The 20068-nt window shown below is 35.5% G+C and overlaps 1 protein-coding gene across 3 annotated transcripts in view; it reads left to right on the top strand.

Moving 5' to 3' along the window:
- LOC118277859 (phosphatidylinositol 4-kinase type 2-beta) overlaps positions 1-18398 on the top strand; it is a 31110-nt gene extending 12712 nt beyond the window's left edge. For all 3 annotated transcript variants that reach the window (XM_035596832.2, XM_035596833.2, XM_035596834.2), the window contains 9 exons: positions 751-951; positions 7228-7353; positions 8134-8231; positions 10672-10813; positions 11318-11460; positions 12001-12076; positions 12615-12754; positions 13269-13373; positions 14012-18398. In XM_035596832.2, coding sequence (XP_035452725.1) covers positions 751-951; positions 7228-7353; positions 8134-8231; positions 10672-10813; positions 11318-11460; positions 12001-12076; positions 12615-12754; positions 13269-13356 — 1014 coding nt within the window. In that variant the 3' untranslated portion in view covers positions 13357-13373; positions 14012-18398. The remainder of the gene's footprint in view (positions 1-750; positions 952-7227; positions 7354-8133; positions 8232-10671; positions 10814-11317; positions 11461-12000; positions 12077-12614; positions 12755-13268; positions 13374-14011) is intronic.
- Positions 18399-20068: the final 1670 nt, after the last annotated feature.

Here is a 20068-nt window from a genome sequence, read left to right as displayed (position 1 = left end):
TTCACGAAAGTTAGCAATAAATAGAATTGTTTTTGGAAAAGTTTTTTCGTATGTTCGTTCGTTCGTTCGTTGAATTAGAGTAGGCCCCCTGGTACCTGCTACCTGTAGTATTTATTTAATTTCCTTCTATTACATAGATTGAAATGGAAGGCGTGACTGTATATGTTTTGTATGTAGCATGTACTACATTATGATAAGTACATCTGTTGCACCGATAGTTTATCATGCAAACATTAGCTTAACTTGATAAACATTGATTTATTAGATAAGTGCCATTATGTTACAAGGTGTCATAGCGGCAACATTGTTGACGTCACGTAATATATTGCTGTTTTACTCCATAAAGCTGATACAGATGAATGAGATAATAGTAGTCAAATGTTACATGTTAATCATATTTTAAAGCTTGTATTAAATAAAAGGGTAGAGATAGATTTGTCTGAGGTTACAGCCATCAACATAACTTTCAGACTTCTTACTTGATCTGACAGAATTTGTTCTACATATTTCTTCTTATCTAGTTTATCAATATCTCTCATCTCAATGTCTTTCTCGGACTTAAACGAATTGTTTCCGCAAAAACAATCAACCGATATGGTTTAATCGTTATCGATCTATGCTCTGACCAATTTTAACAATTCATTTCTATTTACAAACAAATGCTATGTAACATGTGCCTATTAAATCTGTCTATATTGTATGCCTTATTATATCATACAGAAAACTAACCAATTTCTTCACGTATTACAGAAAATCGTAGGAGTTTTCAAACCGAAAGATGAGGAGCCGTATGGTCGTCTGAATCCAAAATGGACGAAATGGATGCACAAGTTGTGCTGTCCCTGTTGTTTCGGGCGCTCCTGCCTGATCCCTAACCAGGGCTACCTCAGCGAGGCGGGCGCGAGCCTCGTCGACTCCAAGATAGGCCTCAAGATTGTGCCAAAAACTAGGGTGAGTTTATATTTCTATCGACTTTATTTTTGTAAGGTGTAAAGATTCCGCGCGTGCCTCAAAGAGCCATCAGACCTCCACTGATGTTGGTTAGTAGGGCTGATGCCTGATCCGGAGATGCGGACTACTTAGCGGGTTTACCGGGTCTCCGGCTCGAAGGGCAGAAGTAAGATTCTGATATTCCCTCTCGCCTCGCCCAAGGCGGGAGAAGTCATTGGATGATTTTCCTCTCTTAAAAAAAAGTGTAGAGATGATGTTTAATACGATAGGATATTCGTGTCTCCAGCGGATTCCAGTATAAATACTAAGTAGTGTTTGTTTATCTAGATCATAATCTATCTCTGTACTGAATTTCATTCAGAATTTCGTTTAATGTCTAATTAATGTGTGTAGTTTTTACGTCAAAGAACAAACATACATACAGCCTCACAAAATTACCATAAACCGGAACTAATCCTAAATATAACCTCGAAATCTAACTCCAAACTAGTCGTCACCCGCAAATCTTGATTTCACTATTCACTATACGTCAATGCAAATAAATCAGGAACAGTTAGACTAACGTAATACGTATATAATCATTGTGACAATATTTGATTATCCACCTCTTATTAGGTTATTAATAAAACTAATTATTATTTTATTATAATTTATTAAAACTGCAAATATTCGCGTAATATGTACGTAAATGTGACGTCATGTTTTATCAATAGGCATTGGTATGTTTCAAGGCTCATTAGTTTACTATAAATATACTTAGGTTAAGGTATATAATTATATGTCTAGGTATTTACTTGAATAATATGTACAGAGTAAATAATGTTGTTTATAAATTATATGTATGTATGTTATTTATCACTGTTTATGTGTATATTGTGTATGTGTAACAGTATTTATAAAATTAATGTGCATATTAGTTAACCAAAATGCACTAAAAAATTAATGAGACAATGTCGATGTGGTATGACGATTCTTAAAACAGATTTCTTAAATCCCTTTTTTCTAATATTTCCAACAATACTAACGAGTAAATAATAAGAAGCAAAATACTCTGAAAATTCTCTAATTCAGTCATTTGACGTAATTATAATTATTAAGTTGTATAATGGTGATACAATTATGTTCTGTTAAAAAATCTTGCAACAATATTATGTAAATGAAACGAGTTATTTAAATATTATTAAAATACGTTATTTACTTAATTATACTTTTTACTTAATTATATCGTTGCCCCACACTAGGAGTGTCGTGGGTGCGTTTACAAACATACAATTTCATATGCACATGACACCCAGACGCGAAACAACAATTTGTGGATCACACAAAGAGTTGCTCTGTGCCCGCTGCGCACGTTGCGGGCAGGCGGTTGCCTAGACACCACTCCAACCGTGCAGTCAATACAATTTTGTAATACATATATTAAAATAAACAGATTAATAATATGTAATGTAGGTAAATATGTGTAAGCTAAAGGTCCGTGCAATGACATCGCGTCATTGTGGGTCGTATACCTGTAGATTACAAAGTTTGCTTAATATTTGGGTTACATTAATAATAATTAGAGTCCGACCGAAACTGGTTTAGTTTCGGCCGAAACCGAAACCGAAACCGAAACTCACGTGGTCATGTATAAAATTACTTAGAATACTGAAATTTGGTACATTTTATCGATTATTCTGCATTAATTATTAATTAGGACATGAAATGGAAACACAGTATATTAATTTTCTTGTAATGATTTATTATTTAATATAATATAGAAAAATATCTATACTTATAATAAATCTGTAGAGAGGTCAATTCTGTACATGAATATTTCCAAAATAACTATCAGCGGGTGATTAGTGATCGATACCGACGCCAAAAATGCAATCAGAAAATTTTTTGTCTGTCTGTCTGTCTGTCTGTATGTTCTTTATAGAAATAAACACCACGCGACAGATTTCGACGAAACTTGGTATAATTGTTCTTCATACTCCTGGGCAGGTTATAGTATACTTTTCATCACGCTATAATCAATAGGAACAGAGCAGTGAAGGGAAATGTTGGGAAAACAGGAGAACTTACTCCATTTTTTAAGCTTCCGTCGCGTGTGCAGCCTTAATGGTTAAAACTACACAGAAATGGATGTATGATGGAAATGTTCTCCTTAAAATTGTTTAAAAAATATTCCAGGACAGCAAATGTCTATCTCTTATGGTTGACTCACAATAACACGTATAACTCCCGATAGCTTAGCAGTTCGGAACTTTCTGATTAAATTTGTCTACTCTTACGTTTATAACACTCTCATTCATTCATTCATTCATTCATTCATATTATAATAAATCTGTAGAAGGGTCAATTCTGTACATTGAAAATATTGAAAGAATAAAAGCATTTTTTTTTGTCTGTCTGTCTGTACGTTCATGCATCACGTGAAAACTAACGGTTCGATTTCGATGAAACTTTGTATAATAAAATATACCTTATTATCCTGGGCATAAAATAGGATACCTTTTATCCTGGAAAAATACGCCGAAAAAATCTTTATTTTTCAGTTTTATTCTACAGAACGCATGCTCAATAGAGGGATCTCCTTAATTATTATGGGCCTCGCCGTATTTGGGTTCAATAGATATTTATAAGATGTCAGAGTTACTCAAAATGGAGAAATAAAACTTCCACGCGAAAACCGACATCCACGCGGGCGGAGTCGCGGGCGGAAGCTAGTTAATAATATTTTTATATTTTTTTCAAATAAAGTTGTCATAGCAAAATGTTTATTAGTTATGAATAATCAAATTACGGCGCACGGCAATTCTCGACCATGGCTGCCAGCGGCCGCCAAAGCGTTGCTGCGAGAAACGACGTTAGGCGAGCGTGCACGACAACTTCCGAAATCAGTTTCGGTTTCGGCAAAAATTTCGGCCAATTTTGGCCGAAACCGAAATTGTCGCCGAAACTTGATTTTTGGCCGAAACTCGGCCGAAACCGAAACCAAAACCGAACTTTCGGTCGGACACTAATAATAATACTATTTTTGCTTATGTTACATTTATAACTGGAGTCAGAATGATTAAGTAGTGAAAGAAGTTGACTGCACAGTTGGTGCGGTGGCTGGGCAACGGGTGTAGCGGGTTCGATTCCCACACGGAGCAACTCTTTGTGTGATTCACAAATTGTTGTTTCGGGTCTGGGTGTCATGTGTATGTGAACTTAGTTTTTAAAAGCACCCACGACACAGGAGAAACATTCTTGTGTGGGGCAACGATTTTATTTATAAAAAAAGTAAAATGTCTTAGGTTCGATTTCGGGGTCAGGTAAACTCTGATGTTTGTTTTACTGAATGTAGTATTTATTAATAGTCAGACAGAGTCTTAGTCTACACTGTGTCTGATATCATTATTGGTTTTCCCGTCGCAATTCTGCAGGACGGAATTCCTTTAGAAATATGCCGAACATTTGTTTGTAACTCATGCTTGTAATGTGCTGTCCATAAACTATAAATAAATAACTTAAATATAACACAATTGCCGACTCTGATACACATTTGCATAGAAATACGTTTATTCTAAATATTTAGCAATAAAGTGCTTAATGCAACACATTATAGGTACAGGTTGTAAACGGAACGCTAATAAACGCCGCAAATAATGGTAATAAATGAGTTTTCCTTTCAATAATGAAGATATTCAATATAATTATTATCTAATTTGATATAATATCAAATATTTTATGTAATAATAGTTGTAATCAACTGCTTAAGGCTTATGTTGCATGAATAACACGAAAACAAAAACAATTAAAATTATAATTACATTATAATTATTTAAGGAGAAAATCCTTATGTGAGGCAAAGTTTTATAAAAAAAGAAAAAAATATATATAAAAAAATTAAGCCTTTTTGGGAGCGTCCCATTTACACCTAGTAACATTATCGCTTTACAATATTCATGTACTGAATTACTTATAAACTACTCAAAACAAAATAGGGCCCACTTCGAATTAGTCACAATTTCGGTTAATATATGATTATTTAAGTAGTTTTTAACAAAGTTATGCATTTAACCGTCAAGCTGACATGTTTAGGAGTGCCTTATCAATGTTTATTCCGACAGCATTCATGTTGTTTTCTAGAGGGTGGCTAAAAACTAAAGTACTGGAAAAAAACATCGATTGCACAAATTCTCAGTCACTTATGTTTTCAGTCTACACTAAACGCTGTTGTGGAACACTCACGTTTTTAACGATTTTGATTGATTCCTGTATTCATTGTGATCACTATGCCTGGTTTTCGCCGACATATGGACATGGAAACCGCTGCAAGAGCAGTATCTTTGCTTCAGGAGGGACAATCTCAGTGGTCTGTGGCTATGCAGCTCGGTGTATCACGACGAGCTGTCCGAAACGTTTGGAAACGGTATCAGGAGACGGAAAAAGTAGCCAGGATACCTAGGGCAGGAAGAGTTCGGACTACAACTGCCCAGGAAGATCGATACCTAAGATTGACTGCACGCCGGGAGCGTACTGTAACCGCTCGTACCTTACAAACTCGACTACGGCAATCTACAGGAACGAGGGTCAGCGATCAAACCATTTGAAATCGGCTTCATGAAGATGGACAATGCTTCAGAGTACGAAATATTCGACTAAAACTAACGAGGGCTCATCGTGCGGCACGTTTAAGGTACGCTCGCGAGCATTTGGAATGGACCATGGACAACTGGAGGAATGTGCTTTATACCGACGTGTGTAAAGTGAAGTTTTTCAGTGTCGACAGAGGGGTACGCGTGTGGAGAAGAGAAGGGGAACGTTTTTCTGAACCCTGCATTCATGGAACAGACCGTTTTGGGGGTCCCAGTGTTATGATATGGGGTGGAATTAGCTTATATGGCAAAACAGAGCCTGTAATTCTAAATGAAGGTACCGTAACCGCCTCCAGTTACATCGAGCAAGTAATCCGGCTTCATATCATCCCATTTTCACAAAGAGTGGGCAATAACTTTGTCTTTATGCATGACAAAGCTTGTACACACACAGCTCGTCTAACACAAAGAGCACTCTCTGAAGCCAATATCACCATCTTACCATGGCCGGCCATGAGTCCCGACCTCAACCCCATTGAACATTGGTGGGATCAGCTCAAAAGACGCCTGAAAGAAAGTTACAGTAATGTGAAAAGCCAGCAGGAACTCATAAACGCCCTGAAACTCTGTTGGGAACAAATACCGGAAAAAACCGTGACGCACTTGATTGAAAGTGTCCGAGATAGGCTCAGAGAGTGCATACGGAGCAGAGGAGGGCCCACTCGTTATTAACAAATAACAAACTCCATACTTTTCCCCAGAATAGTAGTGCTTTACAAGATTATGTTCTTCCCTTATTTTTTGTAAATTTGCCTTAAAAGTGTAATTATTGATGAAATAAACAAAATAAACCAAAGTTTCTATTGTTTCTGTTTACAGTATTCCTGAAAGCCCACTTGAAACTTGTACATTCATAAAAACTGAATTTTTCGGTTCAATTTTAAGTTAGAGCAAAAAAACATGGTGGGCCCTATTTAGTTTTGAGTAGTTTAGATAGATTCTTAAATAAATCCAGTACGCCCGCACCGAACGACCTCGAACTTACGTAGAATTAAATCTCACGTGATTATGTATTCATTGAGCTATCGACCTTGATTGTGTTTCATATATCGGTCAACGTCTCGTAACGTAACGTAGTATCGAATTAATATTAAGATGCTCTTTCGTACAACAGATATCTTTAAGACTTTATTTGAATAAAAATCTGTTGAAGCCAAATCCTCCGCTAGCGCTGGTCACTTTTGCCCCCTATGGCGTTTAATGCGGTAATAATGTTATGAAAGATTTTGTTGTTTATTTTTTTGTTCTCGAAACTACTGGACTGATTTAGATAATGTTTTCCTATAGAAAAACTTAGTTTTCAATACTTTTCATGGATTAATAAGGGCTTTATCCCGGAATGGTGTGCAGAATTAGAACTTACTCTAAAGAAATACTGTAAATTACATTCTGGTAGAGCCACAGGCATAACTATTCAAATTATTAGTTTGAGATCTCTAATCAGCATGGAGTACGCGTAGTTTTTTAATGCTCATTTTCTCATAGTACATATTATTGCTCATTCTTTCTTCGCGTAAGAATAGGTCTTTGCTCGGCAGTATAGGACAGTACACTGACACTCTAATGATTTTCCCTCCTTAAAAAAGCATAGTATCCAATGCCGGTAAAAGCAAATATGTCTTTATAATATTAATAATTTTAATTCCAGGTGGTGAAGCTAGTGTCGGAGACGTTCAACTACCTGCGGATAGACCGCGAGAGGTCGCGCCTCAAGCGGGCCATCACTGAACAGTTCCCCAACCTACGCTTCAACAGAATGGGACTGCCGCCTAAGGTACAGTAAACTACAAAACTTGTGATCGAAATTACACTGTATTCCCTAAACTGAAGAGTCCTTTTTTCACTGGCTATTAAACAAAAATAAAAATAAATGGTTAGATTTTACCAATTATACAATGTGATAGGGGCGGAACTTCTAACCCGTTAAGGTCGAGTACTACACCTAATTTTATCGACAAAAAAAATAATATGGGGTTGAACCCCCAATTGAAAATATTGAAAAATAGCGATTTTTTTCGGTAAAAATAATTCAGAAATGTTTTTTTTTCTCACCAAAACATTATCAAACATATGAAAAAAGTAATGAATTAGTTAGCCAAGGTTATTAGCTACCGTTTGTCGTTTTTTTTTGTTTCTACGATGCATACAACCTTTGATATCAAAAAAAGTAAAAAAAATATTAAAATAGCCATAACTTTTAGGGGGAGGGGATTCGATCCCTTCGACCCCCGACTTTTGTCGATAAAATTAGATGTAGTACTCGGCCTTAACGGGTTAGAAGTCTCACTCCTATCACATTGTATATGTATAATCTATTGACTATCACACCATCGTGTCTCAGGTTCGATTCCTGCACGGAACAGGTCTTTGTGTGATCCACAAATTGTTATACGCCACTATACTGGAGAAAATCCTAGCGTGGGGCAACGTTTTTAATAAAAGGAAAAAAGATATTACATATTATATGTATTGATGACATTAGAACTCCTCTTAATGAGTATGTATGTAGTTTATATATATTTCTATATTACAATATATATTTCTGTTCTTGCAGGCGGGGTCATTCCAGCTGTTTGTGGAGGGTTACAAGGACGCGGACTACTGGCTGCGACGGTTCGAGCAGGACCCACCGCCTCCACACGTCATGAGGAAGTGAGTTCTTAACCGAAATATCTTTTAAACCCGTCATTTTATTGTTTGTGTAATGACTAAGATGATTTGAATACCATTGGTGATTGTACACAAATAGCTTTAAAATATTTCATATGGCTTACTTCGAAGCTACACTTTGGAACGAGCACCTAGCTTCACTGACAGACAGACTGACGAACAATTTCATTTGACGTTTCCAAAGTGCCTAATTAAGGATTAATTGAAATAAATGCTTTGACTTTGACTTACGTATATACCCGACTAGTTTCGGACCACAATGGGTCTCTTAATTATTTATGGCATGCGTGCTACCATGGATAAAAGAAAGAGACTGGATTGGCCTTGTGGGCGGGCCACGCGCGCCGAGGGTGCGAACGAACGTACATAACCCTGTCATAACGCTTAAATGTTCATACTTACCGGCTAGCAATCGCTGTCATGTTTTGACAGCGTACGTATCTCCGCAAAAATATTATATTATGCCGTCTTGCGCTATTATAACGTGTCGGAAAAGAAGCCAGGTGTGTAGCATAGCACGAGAAGGAATTTCTTTTCACCGGTAAGTCCAAAATCATAAAAATACTTGTGATATTTGTAATTATAACATTAGTATTATGAAATTTATAGACAAAAACGATATAATCACAAGCAGACTAATAGTAATACATTGCTTGCGATAGATGAGTACAATCTTGCACTACGTGAGCAATCGCGCAATGTATGACGTCCATTGCGAGAGTCCCGAGTACCGAAACAAAAGTTCATTTCCACAAAATCTATGACATCGATAGTGTTGGGCAAATTTGTAATCAATGTCGATTGTTACTATGATACAGTCTATTATAATCAATAGCACACTTTATAATTAAAATAATAAGTATTATTTATTACGACTAATTAGTAATATAGATTTTAAGTGAATTTTATGTTTTTTTTTATAGAATGTGACATATGATTTATTTTAATATTATGTTTTAGGTTTCCAACAGATCCAGGTGTAAGAAAATTGTGGATTGACACAACTGGTAGAATTAATTGGATTCCTACTAAATGTAGCATATTTCGTTCGCAACATTTCGATGTTGATAATTACGTAATAACAAAGTCAGGGAAAAGAAACTTAAAATTAGGCGTTTATCCGCACAATATCGCAATGTGTAATTCAGTAAGTAAACTGATTTTATTTTAGAAAATTTTAAATTACTTAGTCTCTTTAAATCAGTTTTTTTGTCTAAAAATGGCGATATTTAAAATATCATCTTTCGTAAATTTAAAAAACGAAAAAATGAAATAATATAACCATGTTATTTCAATGTGTTCTGTACTTTATACAAATTATTGTAAATGTGAGAGCCCTGTAATTAGCTAAATTAGACTAGTAAAATGCATTGGTGTCAGCTTAGAGTTGTCATGCTCACTCAAAGGTCTCATTGGCGGTGGCACGGGCATTGGATCGCTCGATTCCCTGCAACATGGTTGAGTTGGGCGGTGCTGGTGTACGTGCCATGTTGGTGAATGAGCGCTGTCAACTGGGACTGGTCAGCTCCAGACTGTATTAATTTTGTTGTTCTTAAGGTTTTTTTTTCTATCGCTTTGACTGAATATTAGTTTTACATTGTTCTCACATAGTTCAAGCAATCGATGCAAAGAAAAGCAATGTAATCAAGAATTGTATTGTGAATCTGATTGAAAAAGATCGAACGAACAGATCTTCGATCTTCTCCATAGGAATCTACACTTTGGAACGAGCAAATAGCTTCACTAGAGGGCTGACCGGCAGACAGACGTTATTAATATTATTATATTTGCTTTGACGTTCAAAAGTGCCTATGATTTTTTTTACAGATTTTTAACTTATTGAGTAATAAAATTGGTTTTAAAATTCAGTTATGTATTTTTTATTTATTTTACTTTTATTACTTGGTTTCTATTCCGCATGAATACAATTTCACAATATTCTACAATACTTGTAAAACAAAAACAAGATTACTTAAATTTTATCGATATCAACAATCGACCTTTCTCTCGCCCTAGCATACATCAGTTTTTATGCGTGTTAGAGTGTACGTCAAATGCAGTCATTGCGTTTGTGTGACAACCAATAGCAAATTCGAGATTTAAACGTGTGTTATTTATTTGTGGGGGTAATCCGCTCAGACATTGGTCTCTTGCTTGTAGTGAAATTAAAGGGTGGGAGAAACGGCGACACGCGTTCTGATACAAATCAGGAACTATTTCATTTCTACTCTCTTTATATGTTCTGTGCGTGCTACACTAATATGTACTTATGTAGTTTCTAGATAAGGCTCCTCATTTAGATTTCTTTCGAGGAAATTAAACTTTACCTATTTATTCAGTAAACCAACCTGATTGACCCTAATTTTATAGACATAAGACCAACAAAATAACCTTTTCTAACCATATTCCTACCTGATTTCAGATTCCAGCTCCAATTCGAGCGCCTAGTAGTGCTAGACTACATCATACGCAACACTGACCGCGGGAACGACAACTGGCTCATCAAGTACGACTCGCCGAGCCAACCGCCCGCACACGGCGATATAGACCTTAGGGACCCATCCGTAAGTTTCATATTGATTTAGCAAACTGGCAAGTTATTGGGTATATATACTCAAGCTAACAAGAAAAATACTTTTTTATGGTATAAGCCGGTATACGAGCAAACGGATCACCTGATGATAAGCAATTGCCGCCGCCCATGGACACTCGAAACACTAGAGGCATTACAAGTGCGTTTTGGGGGCTAGGAAAATTTAAGGGTTGTTGGGGAATCGGGAATTCGGAAGATTGAGAAGGGGGAATTGGGCATTCGGTGACCTCACTCGTGTGAGTGAGGTAAAAAAACTATTACATTGTGTAATGTAATAGTTTTTTTACGTCGGTTTTCTGTGAGGTCGTGATATCACTTTGGTCGAGCCGGCCCATCCGTGCCGAAGCATGGCTCTCCCGCACTTAACTTTTTTAACTATAAAATATTAAGTTGCTTATATACAACTGCGGCGGTTAAAGGGTTAAATGTTGTCCTTTTGCCTAACAACTATAATAAATGCTTCGAATGTCCCCAGGAGTGGCGCGGCGCGGAGGTCCGTATAGCGGCGATAGACAACGGGCTGGCGTTTCCGTTCAAGCACCCCGACTCGTGGCGCGCCTACCCCTACCACTGGGCATGGCTGCCGCAGGCCAAGCAACCGTTCAGCCATGAGACCAAGTCAGTTACATTACTATAATTATTCTATTAAGTCTACATTAACTTCCCCTAAAAAATATTCTAATTTGATGTCATTCCTTCACCAATCGTTATTTATTATTATTACAGTCCATTTATTACATGATTCATTATCCAAATTCATTTATGGCGATATAATGGTGCTCTCACGTGTCCACTCTGTGGAAGTATATTTATAAACAAAAATGGATTTGTCAGACACATGAGAGCCTATGATAGACGCCAGTAGTCAAGGAATGGTCACCGTAGCCGAAACCGGCTTTGAAGGATTACATCCCTGTCGGTTAATAGGATAACTAACTACAAGATAGAGGGATATGACCTTGTCTTATCTTTGCAGGATTTATCTATTTATATTGAAATACTGAAACTTATTTACTAAATCAAATGAAAAGTTGTAATGGAAGTCGCCTAGTATGCAGTAGCATAATTATTTCAGTGAAAATATTCCCATAGTCTCTGAAAGAGTCAACAAATATTAGTTATAGGTCTTCTAAATAATGTATTTATTTCTATTTGCAGGGAACTAGTACTTCCACTGTTATCCGATATGAACTTCGTACAAGAGCTGTGTGACGAACTTCATGTACTTTTCAAAGTAAGTTACCATATCAGGTTTATTTTCGTTGGTTTGCGTAAGATACTAATTAAAACTAAGTCTTTTAATTGTGACCTAAAAGTATATCATAGTTCTTAACACTCTTCAAATTACTGGGCCTTATTAGTATGGTACCTGGGATTGAAGCCGACGCTGGCAACAATGTATTATTAGACCCCGCCTCAAAGAGCCATCAGAACACCACGGATGGGGCCCAGTAGGGCTGATGTCTGATTCGGAACTGCGGACTACCTAGCGGGTTTACCGGGGCTCCGGCTCGACAAGCAGGAGTAGGAACGGGGTGGTTTTTAGTCAGTAAGAGTCTGACACTCCGTCTTCTCGCCCAAGGCGGGAGAAGTCATTGGATGATTTGGCCTTGTTAAAAAACCCAAATAAATGAAATGGGACTATAATTAAACTTGTATACTGTTGTGGAATTATCACTCTATTCTTCTAAATAAAAAATAAACAGTAAAAGAACCTCTTTATTGTTTACTTTCTTCGTCAATGTACTAAATACCTCTGTATATGTTTGCAGCAAGACAAAGGATTCGACAAAGGTCTGTTCGAGCGGCAGATGTCGGTGATGCGCGGCCAGGTACTGAACCTGACGCAGGCGCTCAAGGACAACAAGAGCCCCGTGCAACTCGTGCAGATGCCCGCCGTCATCGTCGAGAGGTCTTTGTTTATTTGTTTATTTTGGAAATACGATGTACTTAAAGAGTTGGTTAAGTATGTAGTTAATGATCAAAATTAGTAACCGATCTCGATCATAAATCTTGATTGATCTCTATTTTTAAGAGAAAGTACATAATGTTTACTGCACGGTTGGCGCCTTGGCTGTTGCGTAACGTGTCGTGGATTCGATTCCAGCATGGAATGATTTATGAATCATACATAGAATTGTTCCATTATTGTTGTGTTGGTGTGATGTGTACATAATTATGTATTTTGTAAAAGTATCTACGATGCATGAAAAGAGTGTTGACTGTTTATGAAGCGAAAGAGGTGTGTAAGATTCGTAGCAATTGGCGTTCCATTGACTCTGCCTGCCCCCATGGGAGACAGACGTGAGGTTATGTATGTATATATTTATGATACAAGAGAAAATCCACCGCAGTCTTAGTTTCTGATAAAATTAATATGATATAATGTTATTTTGATATTAATTAATTACTATGAATATTCTCAGATCAAAGAGCGGGTCGACGTCGTCCCGTTTCTTCGATTCGTTCCAGCAACGCTTCCAGCACAAGTCGCCCTTCTTCTCCTGGTGGTGAGACGAGCACGCCGCTAGGTAAGCTCACATATTAGACTTACTTATTCTAATTCAATTACAATGTGCACATAACACATAGTCTTATTTAAGAACACACCTCTTTATCTGAAATAACCTGTATTTTCACCTCTATTAACGAAACCCTCTGTAAATGAGACAAATATTTATTAATACCTGGTTATCTGAGACACTGGGTTAGTGGAATACTTCTATAAGTGATACGAATTTAAAGACCCCTTGATGTCTCACTAAACAAGGTTTCACTGTATTTGTTTACTTTAATGTATGGTCAAAATATTAAACATTAGTAGTAGTAGAATGATCACTTCTGAGGGAATATGAGTTTCTTTTATTTTTGAAAATTAATTGAAAGTAGCCAATTGTAGTCCTACAGTACATCAGCTACCTACCAATAAGAACCCGTCAAAATCGGTCCAGCCATTTCCGAGATTAGCCGGAATAAACAGACAGATAGACAAAAAATGTAAAAAAATAGATTTTGGTGTATGTATCGTATGACTATGTAGTAAGAAGCGGTTATTTTAACATTACAAACAGACACTCCAATCTCATTAATTTATAAGTTTAGATGTCCTACCAAAAATTCTTAGGTAAAGTAAACAATTAACAAACTTGGTCTTTTTTTTTGTTTACAGATGTATATCAAAAAAATGGTGATAAGTTCCACTTGAAGCCGATGATTAGTGATGTAAACACGATGTATGTATATGTATGTATAATGTAACGTAGACTAGATATACCTATGTACACTGTAACTAGTTCAATACTGCGCGAGGTAGATCAAATGCACGATCGGCTGCGATATTTCATATATTTCATATGCATATAAATTGTACTGGTGTTCCGTTTAAGCTAAATTGTACCTTATTATTATTGAAATATGGCCGCACTCGGAGACATTTAATGATTACTTAAACTATTCCTTAGTAACGATTTTGCTTAGAAAACAATTGCTAAGGACAGGGTTAAGTAACCATTGAATGACTCTGAAGCAGTTATTCCGTTTAAGACTCGACTCCTAGTGATCGTAGCGTGTTGTTTTATAGCCTATATAGCCTTCCTCTATAAATGAACTATCCGACACAAAAATAATTATTCAGTAACCTTAGTACAAGTTTGCTTTACGTTTAAAGTTATCGAATCAAGTGCGGGATTGGTACTCTGATTAGTTGGTTTATTCTAACCGGCCAATTAGAGTGCCGAACGTGCTCTCGTTCGATTCGAACGTAAAGCAAACACATACTAAGGGTAAAGTTCGATCGCTTTTAAGTCTTTGACTGCCCATAGAAAACTGTTGAATTGGTCGGTCACCGGTGACCACCACGGCGTTCAATGTGTTAAATAAACACTCTTCAGCTTTATAATATCAGTGTAGATGTATAAAGTATCGCAGTCGGTGTTGTGGTAATTTTTATTCTTATTATAATTTTTATCATCGACATTGCCTACAATCTTTGGCTAAAAATGTTTTATTTTTGTATAGTTATTTTATTTGTGATGATGTTGCTTAGTTTGGGAGGCGAGAGCTCGGCTCGTTTTACTTTCGTTTAGATAATATTGTTTGTTCACGCTAGATGGCGTTTGCGGCGATAATGGGCATGTAACAATTGGCTTTTTTATCCTCTCTTTTTACTAGGATGTAGCCTCAAAGGTCAATAGACACCAGTCTGTACCTCTACCATGAGTTTGAAGCAATAGTATTTGTCGATAGTCGCTAGTGACGACGTAAATTTTTTGTATGGCAAATTTTACAACGCCTCTACCGGTCACTTGTGGAACTAAAATTTGCCATACAAAAAATTTACGTCAGAAAAATTGTACAGAATAACATAAAATGTCTTCATTTAAACAAATAAGACAAAATTACGATATTTTATGCGGAAATTCTCACAAAAATGATCTTGCATTAATAGTCCCAAGTAGCCACAAACACCATTCTATTGATGATAGAACAATAAATAAATATTCTTATGTGACATTTAAATAGGCAATGGTCTCTGCCGGACCCCCTAGTCGAATACTCTGATGATATCAGAAAATAAACACGTATGCATGGACCTCAACAAATATCTTTGACAAATCAACATTGTCTATGGATCTTCCAATAGAATTCTTTATTCAAAATTGTGATACTAACTTGTCTATGGTTAATTTTTATTTGGAGATTTGCGCAATGTGACTCATTTATGATTCTTTTTTTTTATTTTTCATGAGAATTTTGGCCAATTTTTTTAATTGAAGTTAGTTGTTATTTATTAAATATTAAAATTGACGCTAAATTGTGCAGCTTGTTGAATTGCTTGTAAACTATCTTTCGCTAATGTTATCCAATGTTTTATGATTTCTAAATCTTAGTTCCACCTAATCTTCTTCCTCATAAATCTTCCTAGACACTGCCTCGTTGATCGAAGTAAGTAAACGATTTCTATTCAGAGTTGGGTAAAGTGTAATTACTCATTAGTTTTGCCTATTTTAAAATATGTCTTAGTAATCATATAACCATTGGATGACATTTTGTGATAATAAACATTCATTTGAGATTAGCAACACTGAACCAAAAAAGAAAATTCACGAGAAAATTGTAAATACAATATAAAATAAAGGAGTTTTAGGCAATTTGTACGTAATGTCCGTGTAATAGATAATTAATATCAAATTCATAAATAAATAAAATATAACTTGAATATTACAATCTGAATTTAAAACTGCTAGTTTTCTTATTAGAGGTCTGTTTCACAAACTGTTTAAGTTTCAGATAGCCTAACTAGCACATAATTTGACTGTTCTTATAAGATACGAAGATAAGATACGTCAACTTATCCCTCAGTTAGCCTACAGAAGGCCTATTGTGAGTTTTTATTTATGTTAATGCTATCTAAACGTTACCGCGTTTAACCTTATTGGTTGGTTAACCGTGAGTAGCCGTGAGTAGCAATATACTCGCATTAGGCCCTCTGGAAACTTAATTAAAAGTGGTGAAATAGGTAAGGGCTTAGTACGAGTTTGTTTTACGTTTGACGAGATCGAAACGAGAGCGCGTTCGGCGCTCTGATTGGTTGGTTCATTCGCTCCAGCCAATCAGAGCGCGCTCTCGTTCTGTTTTCGTTCAACATAAACCAAACTCGTACTAAGAGTACAGAATCCAATTTTGACTCGTTTCAATCGAGATATTTTATAAAATTTCTTCGATTTAAAATATTTTGTTTTTATGAAGATGGATTACGGAGATGGATTATTCGTTAAATAAAGTTGACACTATTGCATATAAAATGTTATTTCTATTTTCTACTACCGTTCACCTACTTTTTATTTTATCTACAAAATTGACGATTGTAAAATGAAATTACTGATAAACAATGTCACTATTACATTGATACAACTCTTAACATTATTTGAGTAAAACCCTTATGTAGGTCATATAAGTTAAACTTAAGTTTCTAAACAAACTGAAAGATTTATTCATAATGAATGTGTATTGTAGTGTCAACTTTATTTAAAGATAAGGGATTTTGCGCTCACTGGAGAACTTAGTACGAGTTAGTCTTACGTTTAACGAGATCGAAACAAGAGCTCGTTCGACGCTGGGATTGGTTGGTTCATTCGAGCCGGCCATTCAGAGCACCGAACGCATTCTCGTTTTGTTTTCGTTCAACATAAAGCAAACTCGTATTTCTAGTAGCGCAGAAATCTTCATTTTAATCGTAAAGTACTCTAATTTCTACACGATGCTGTGAATTTAAAATATTAAATAAATACATACTTAATTATCACCAGTTTTGGTCAAACGACCAGTTTAAGTAGATAGGCGGTAAAACAAATTATTTGTGATCTTTATGTTGTTTTTAATTGTTAACGTATATTTCTAGTTAATATATAGACAACTTATTCAAACTGTTATGTACTTCATTCATGTCCAGTTATCAAGACACCTGTTTTAAACCAAGTCGTAATGGGCGGAGCTCACTCGCTATTGGTCGACGACGCTCCGCCTCTTAAATGCGTATACGCAACATACTTATCCTTACGTAATTAAATAAATACTTCCAATTAAATTAAACTTGAGCGTCTGAAAATTTCCAAAACACAACGCCAAGTGCCTCTCTTTTTAGAAATGACGTTTGTTTTTTTTATATATATTATTATTAGTTTTTTTTTTCGCAACCAGCCGTTTGGCACTGGTATTAAAAACATAGTACAATCTGTAACTTATTCCGGTAATTGTACAAGTAACGATAACCATTGTAGTTAATGAACTGTAACGATCAATATATAGATGGTGTAACGATACGTGTTAATGTTACATGTATGTATTTATGTAAGTAACTGTGAGAGTGTAAGGTGCGAGTGTGATAATTACATTCTGTTATTTGTATGGAGATGATTTTTTTTTGCTATTTTTAGTGGTTTTTTTTTTTGTATATTAAGTTTATAAGAGGTTTTGTTAGTTAGTCTCTTTATAACACCTGGAAATTCTTAGTTTTGTTCTGTGTGTGTATCTCGGTACTTATCGGACGAATATGCGTCGCGTATCCTCAGTCGTGTAACGCCAGAACAGACAAATATATAGAAAAACAATTGACCGTTCACACTCGATCGATGATGATACGTCAGTACGACTGATGATACGCTCGACGTATTTTACGTCAGATATGTACCGTTAAGTTGAACTTATTCAGTAATGGAAAGTATTTAAGATTTTCCCTATTAAATTGATAGTTTATTAGACAAAATTTAGTCTGTATAACAATAGGACTAATTATAAACATAACTGTTGGATATGAATAGTAAAGGCGTAATATTATATTTGTTTATGTACTCAATAGATTAGCGACTACTAAATAAACTAATTTCTATTATTTTCTTAGTAATTTACTTTTATTAAAAAAAATCGTCTTCATACAAATAGCTGAACTATTTCCATGTTGTAAATACTTTTAACAACTTTTGTTTGATAGTTATTACAATGTTTATTACGCATTATTATTTAATATTTGAGAAAAATATAATCACCATTGCATTTTATTACTTGTGTTTTATTTATCTTGTCCCATCACTACCAACCTAAACCTACATATTTCAAATTAGGACACAATTTAGATGTTAAAGGGTAAATAACCCTTGGTTTATATGGCATAAGTTATAGTTTAGTCCATGGCAAGCGTCCTCATGTGATGCGTACCGTTGACGTCATACGGAATGCCGATGCTAAAAAACAGTAGTAATACTCGCGTCGGCAATCCGAATAGAATGCTACCGATAGAGACGCAGTCTGAAAAATTAATCCGTTTGATTCGATGCGTGGGATGCGGGCCTTTGGATGCTTACCTTTAACTACATCACCATCCATAATGCTTCTATACAATGTGACGTACGACTCTTCGAATGATAATAATTAAGATTTTTGAAGTTTTTACGATTGAACCCGTTCCAGATCGAGGTAATTCCCATCCTATACCTTATTCAGAAAAATATTTTAAGTATTTGTTAAATTTTTGGTTAGGTTAGGTTTGAAATATTGCAAGATTTCTAATAATTTGCTAAAAAAGGACTTTCCTCAACAACCTATAAGCGCCCACTGCTGACCAAAGGCCTCTTCTTACACGGAGAAGGTTGGTCAGTGCTGATTGGCGACTTGAAACTTATACATAATTTGAAATTATAAGCCCAGGTTTCCTCACGACGTTTTTCCTTTATTATTTGTCAGTCTAAATAATCTTAGAAAGTACGTATAACTCCGAAAAAGTCACATTGTTACTTTCCGTTGGTGGTTTCCGAACCTGCACTACAACTTAATTTCCTAGTATAGGTATTTTAACTACGCAAGATATGTTGAAAAAAAAAACAACCAGAATTTCTTTCACATTTTATTTCAACAGCAAATTCAGGCATTATACATAAACAATTATTCATAACATTGTATTTGTGCAAACAAATAAACGTATGTAATAAGAAACCAGAGTTTCTATTCACTAAGGAATGTTTATAAAAATATATTGCACTGGTATTTACTATAGCTATATAAATATCAATCATAATATATAACTAATGGTCTACTCTATTTTAATATTTCACACTGGCAATTTTAAGAACCAAAATTATAACAGTGTTGGCAACACTGAGACTTTGGACCGCTTTTGTTTTATGCAGAGTAGGCCAATGGTATTATTTGAGACTAGAATTATTTAATGACAAGTTGAACACATGTTGACAATAAATACATTACCGTAAAACGGAGTGAATAGAATTCAAGGGGTGAATAAATGTTAGGAAAATGTTCTAACATCTATTCACCCCATTCTTGTGTCTATTCACCCTTTGAATTATATTCACCCCGTTTTACCGTTACTAACAGAGCTTTTAATAACTATAATATGTTTATAGATTCTTTTGCTATAGTGCTGTAAATATTTTAAATATGTGGCTATATAGAAAAGTACAATAGTTTCAGGGTACTACGGCGACAGAGTCGAAGCGCATCTAAGCGAAAATCCGGACATACGGCGAATATTCGCGCACATTCACATGCGTCATTTTAAATCTCTGAAGTACAAGAAATCCGAAAATGTTTTTTAGTAAGATTCCGATTCAACAAGTATTCCGTAGTAATATGTGCTTTACATTGTTAAGAAATGGTTTAATTTGTTGTGCTTCGAATCTGCGCCCGTATAAAATGACCCTTATTATTCGATAAA

The sequence above is a fragment of the Spodoptera frugiperda genome, chromosome 18, assembly GCF_023101765.2.
Source record: "Spodoptera frugiperda isolate SF20-4 chromosome 18, AGI-APGP_CSIRO_Sfru_2.0, whole genome shotgun sequence".
Classification (NCBI taxonomy): Eukaryota; Metazoa; Arthropoda; class Insecta; order Lepidoptera; family Noctuidae; genus Spodoptera; species Spodoptera frugiperda.
Note: the sequence above shows the minus strand (reverse complement) of the source record. Positions and strands in the feature narration are given on the sequence as shown.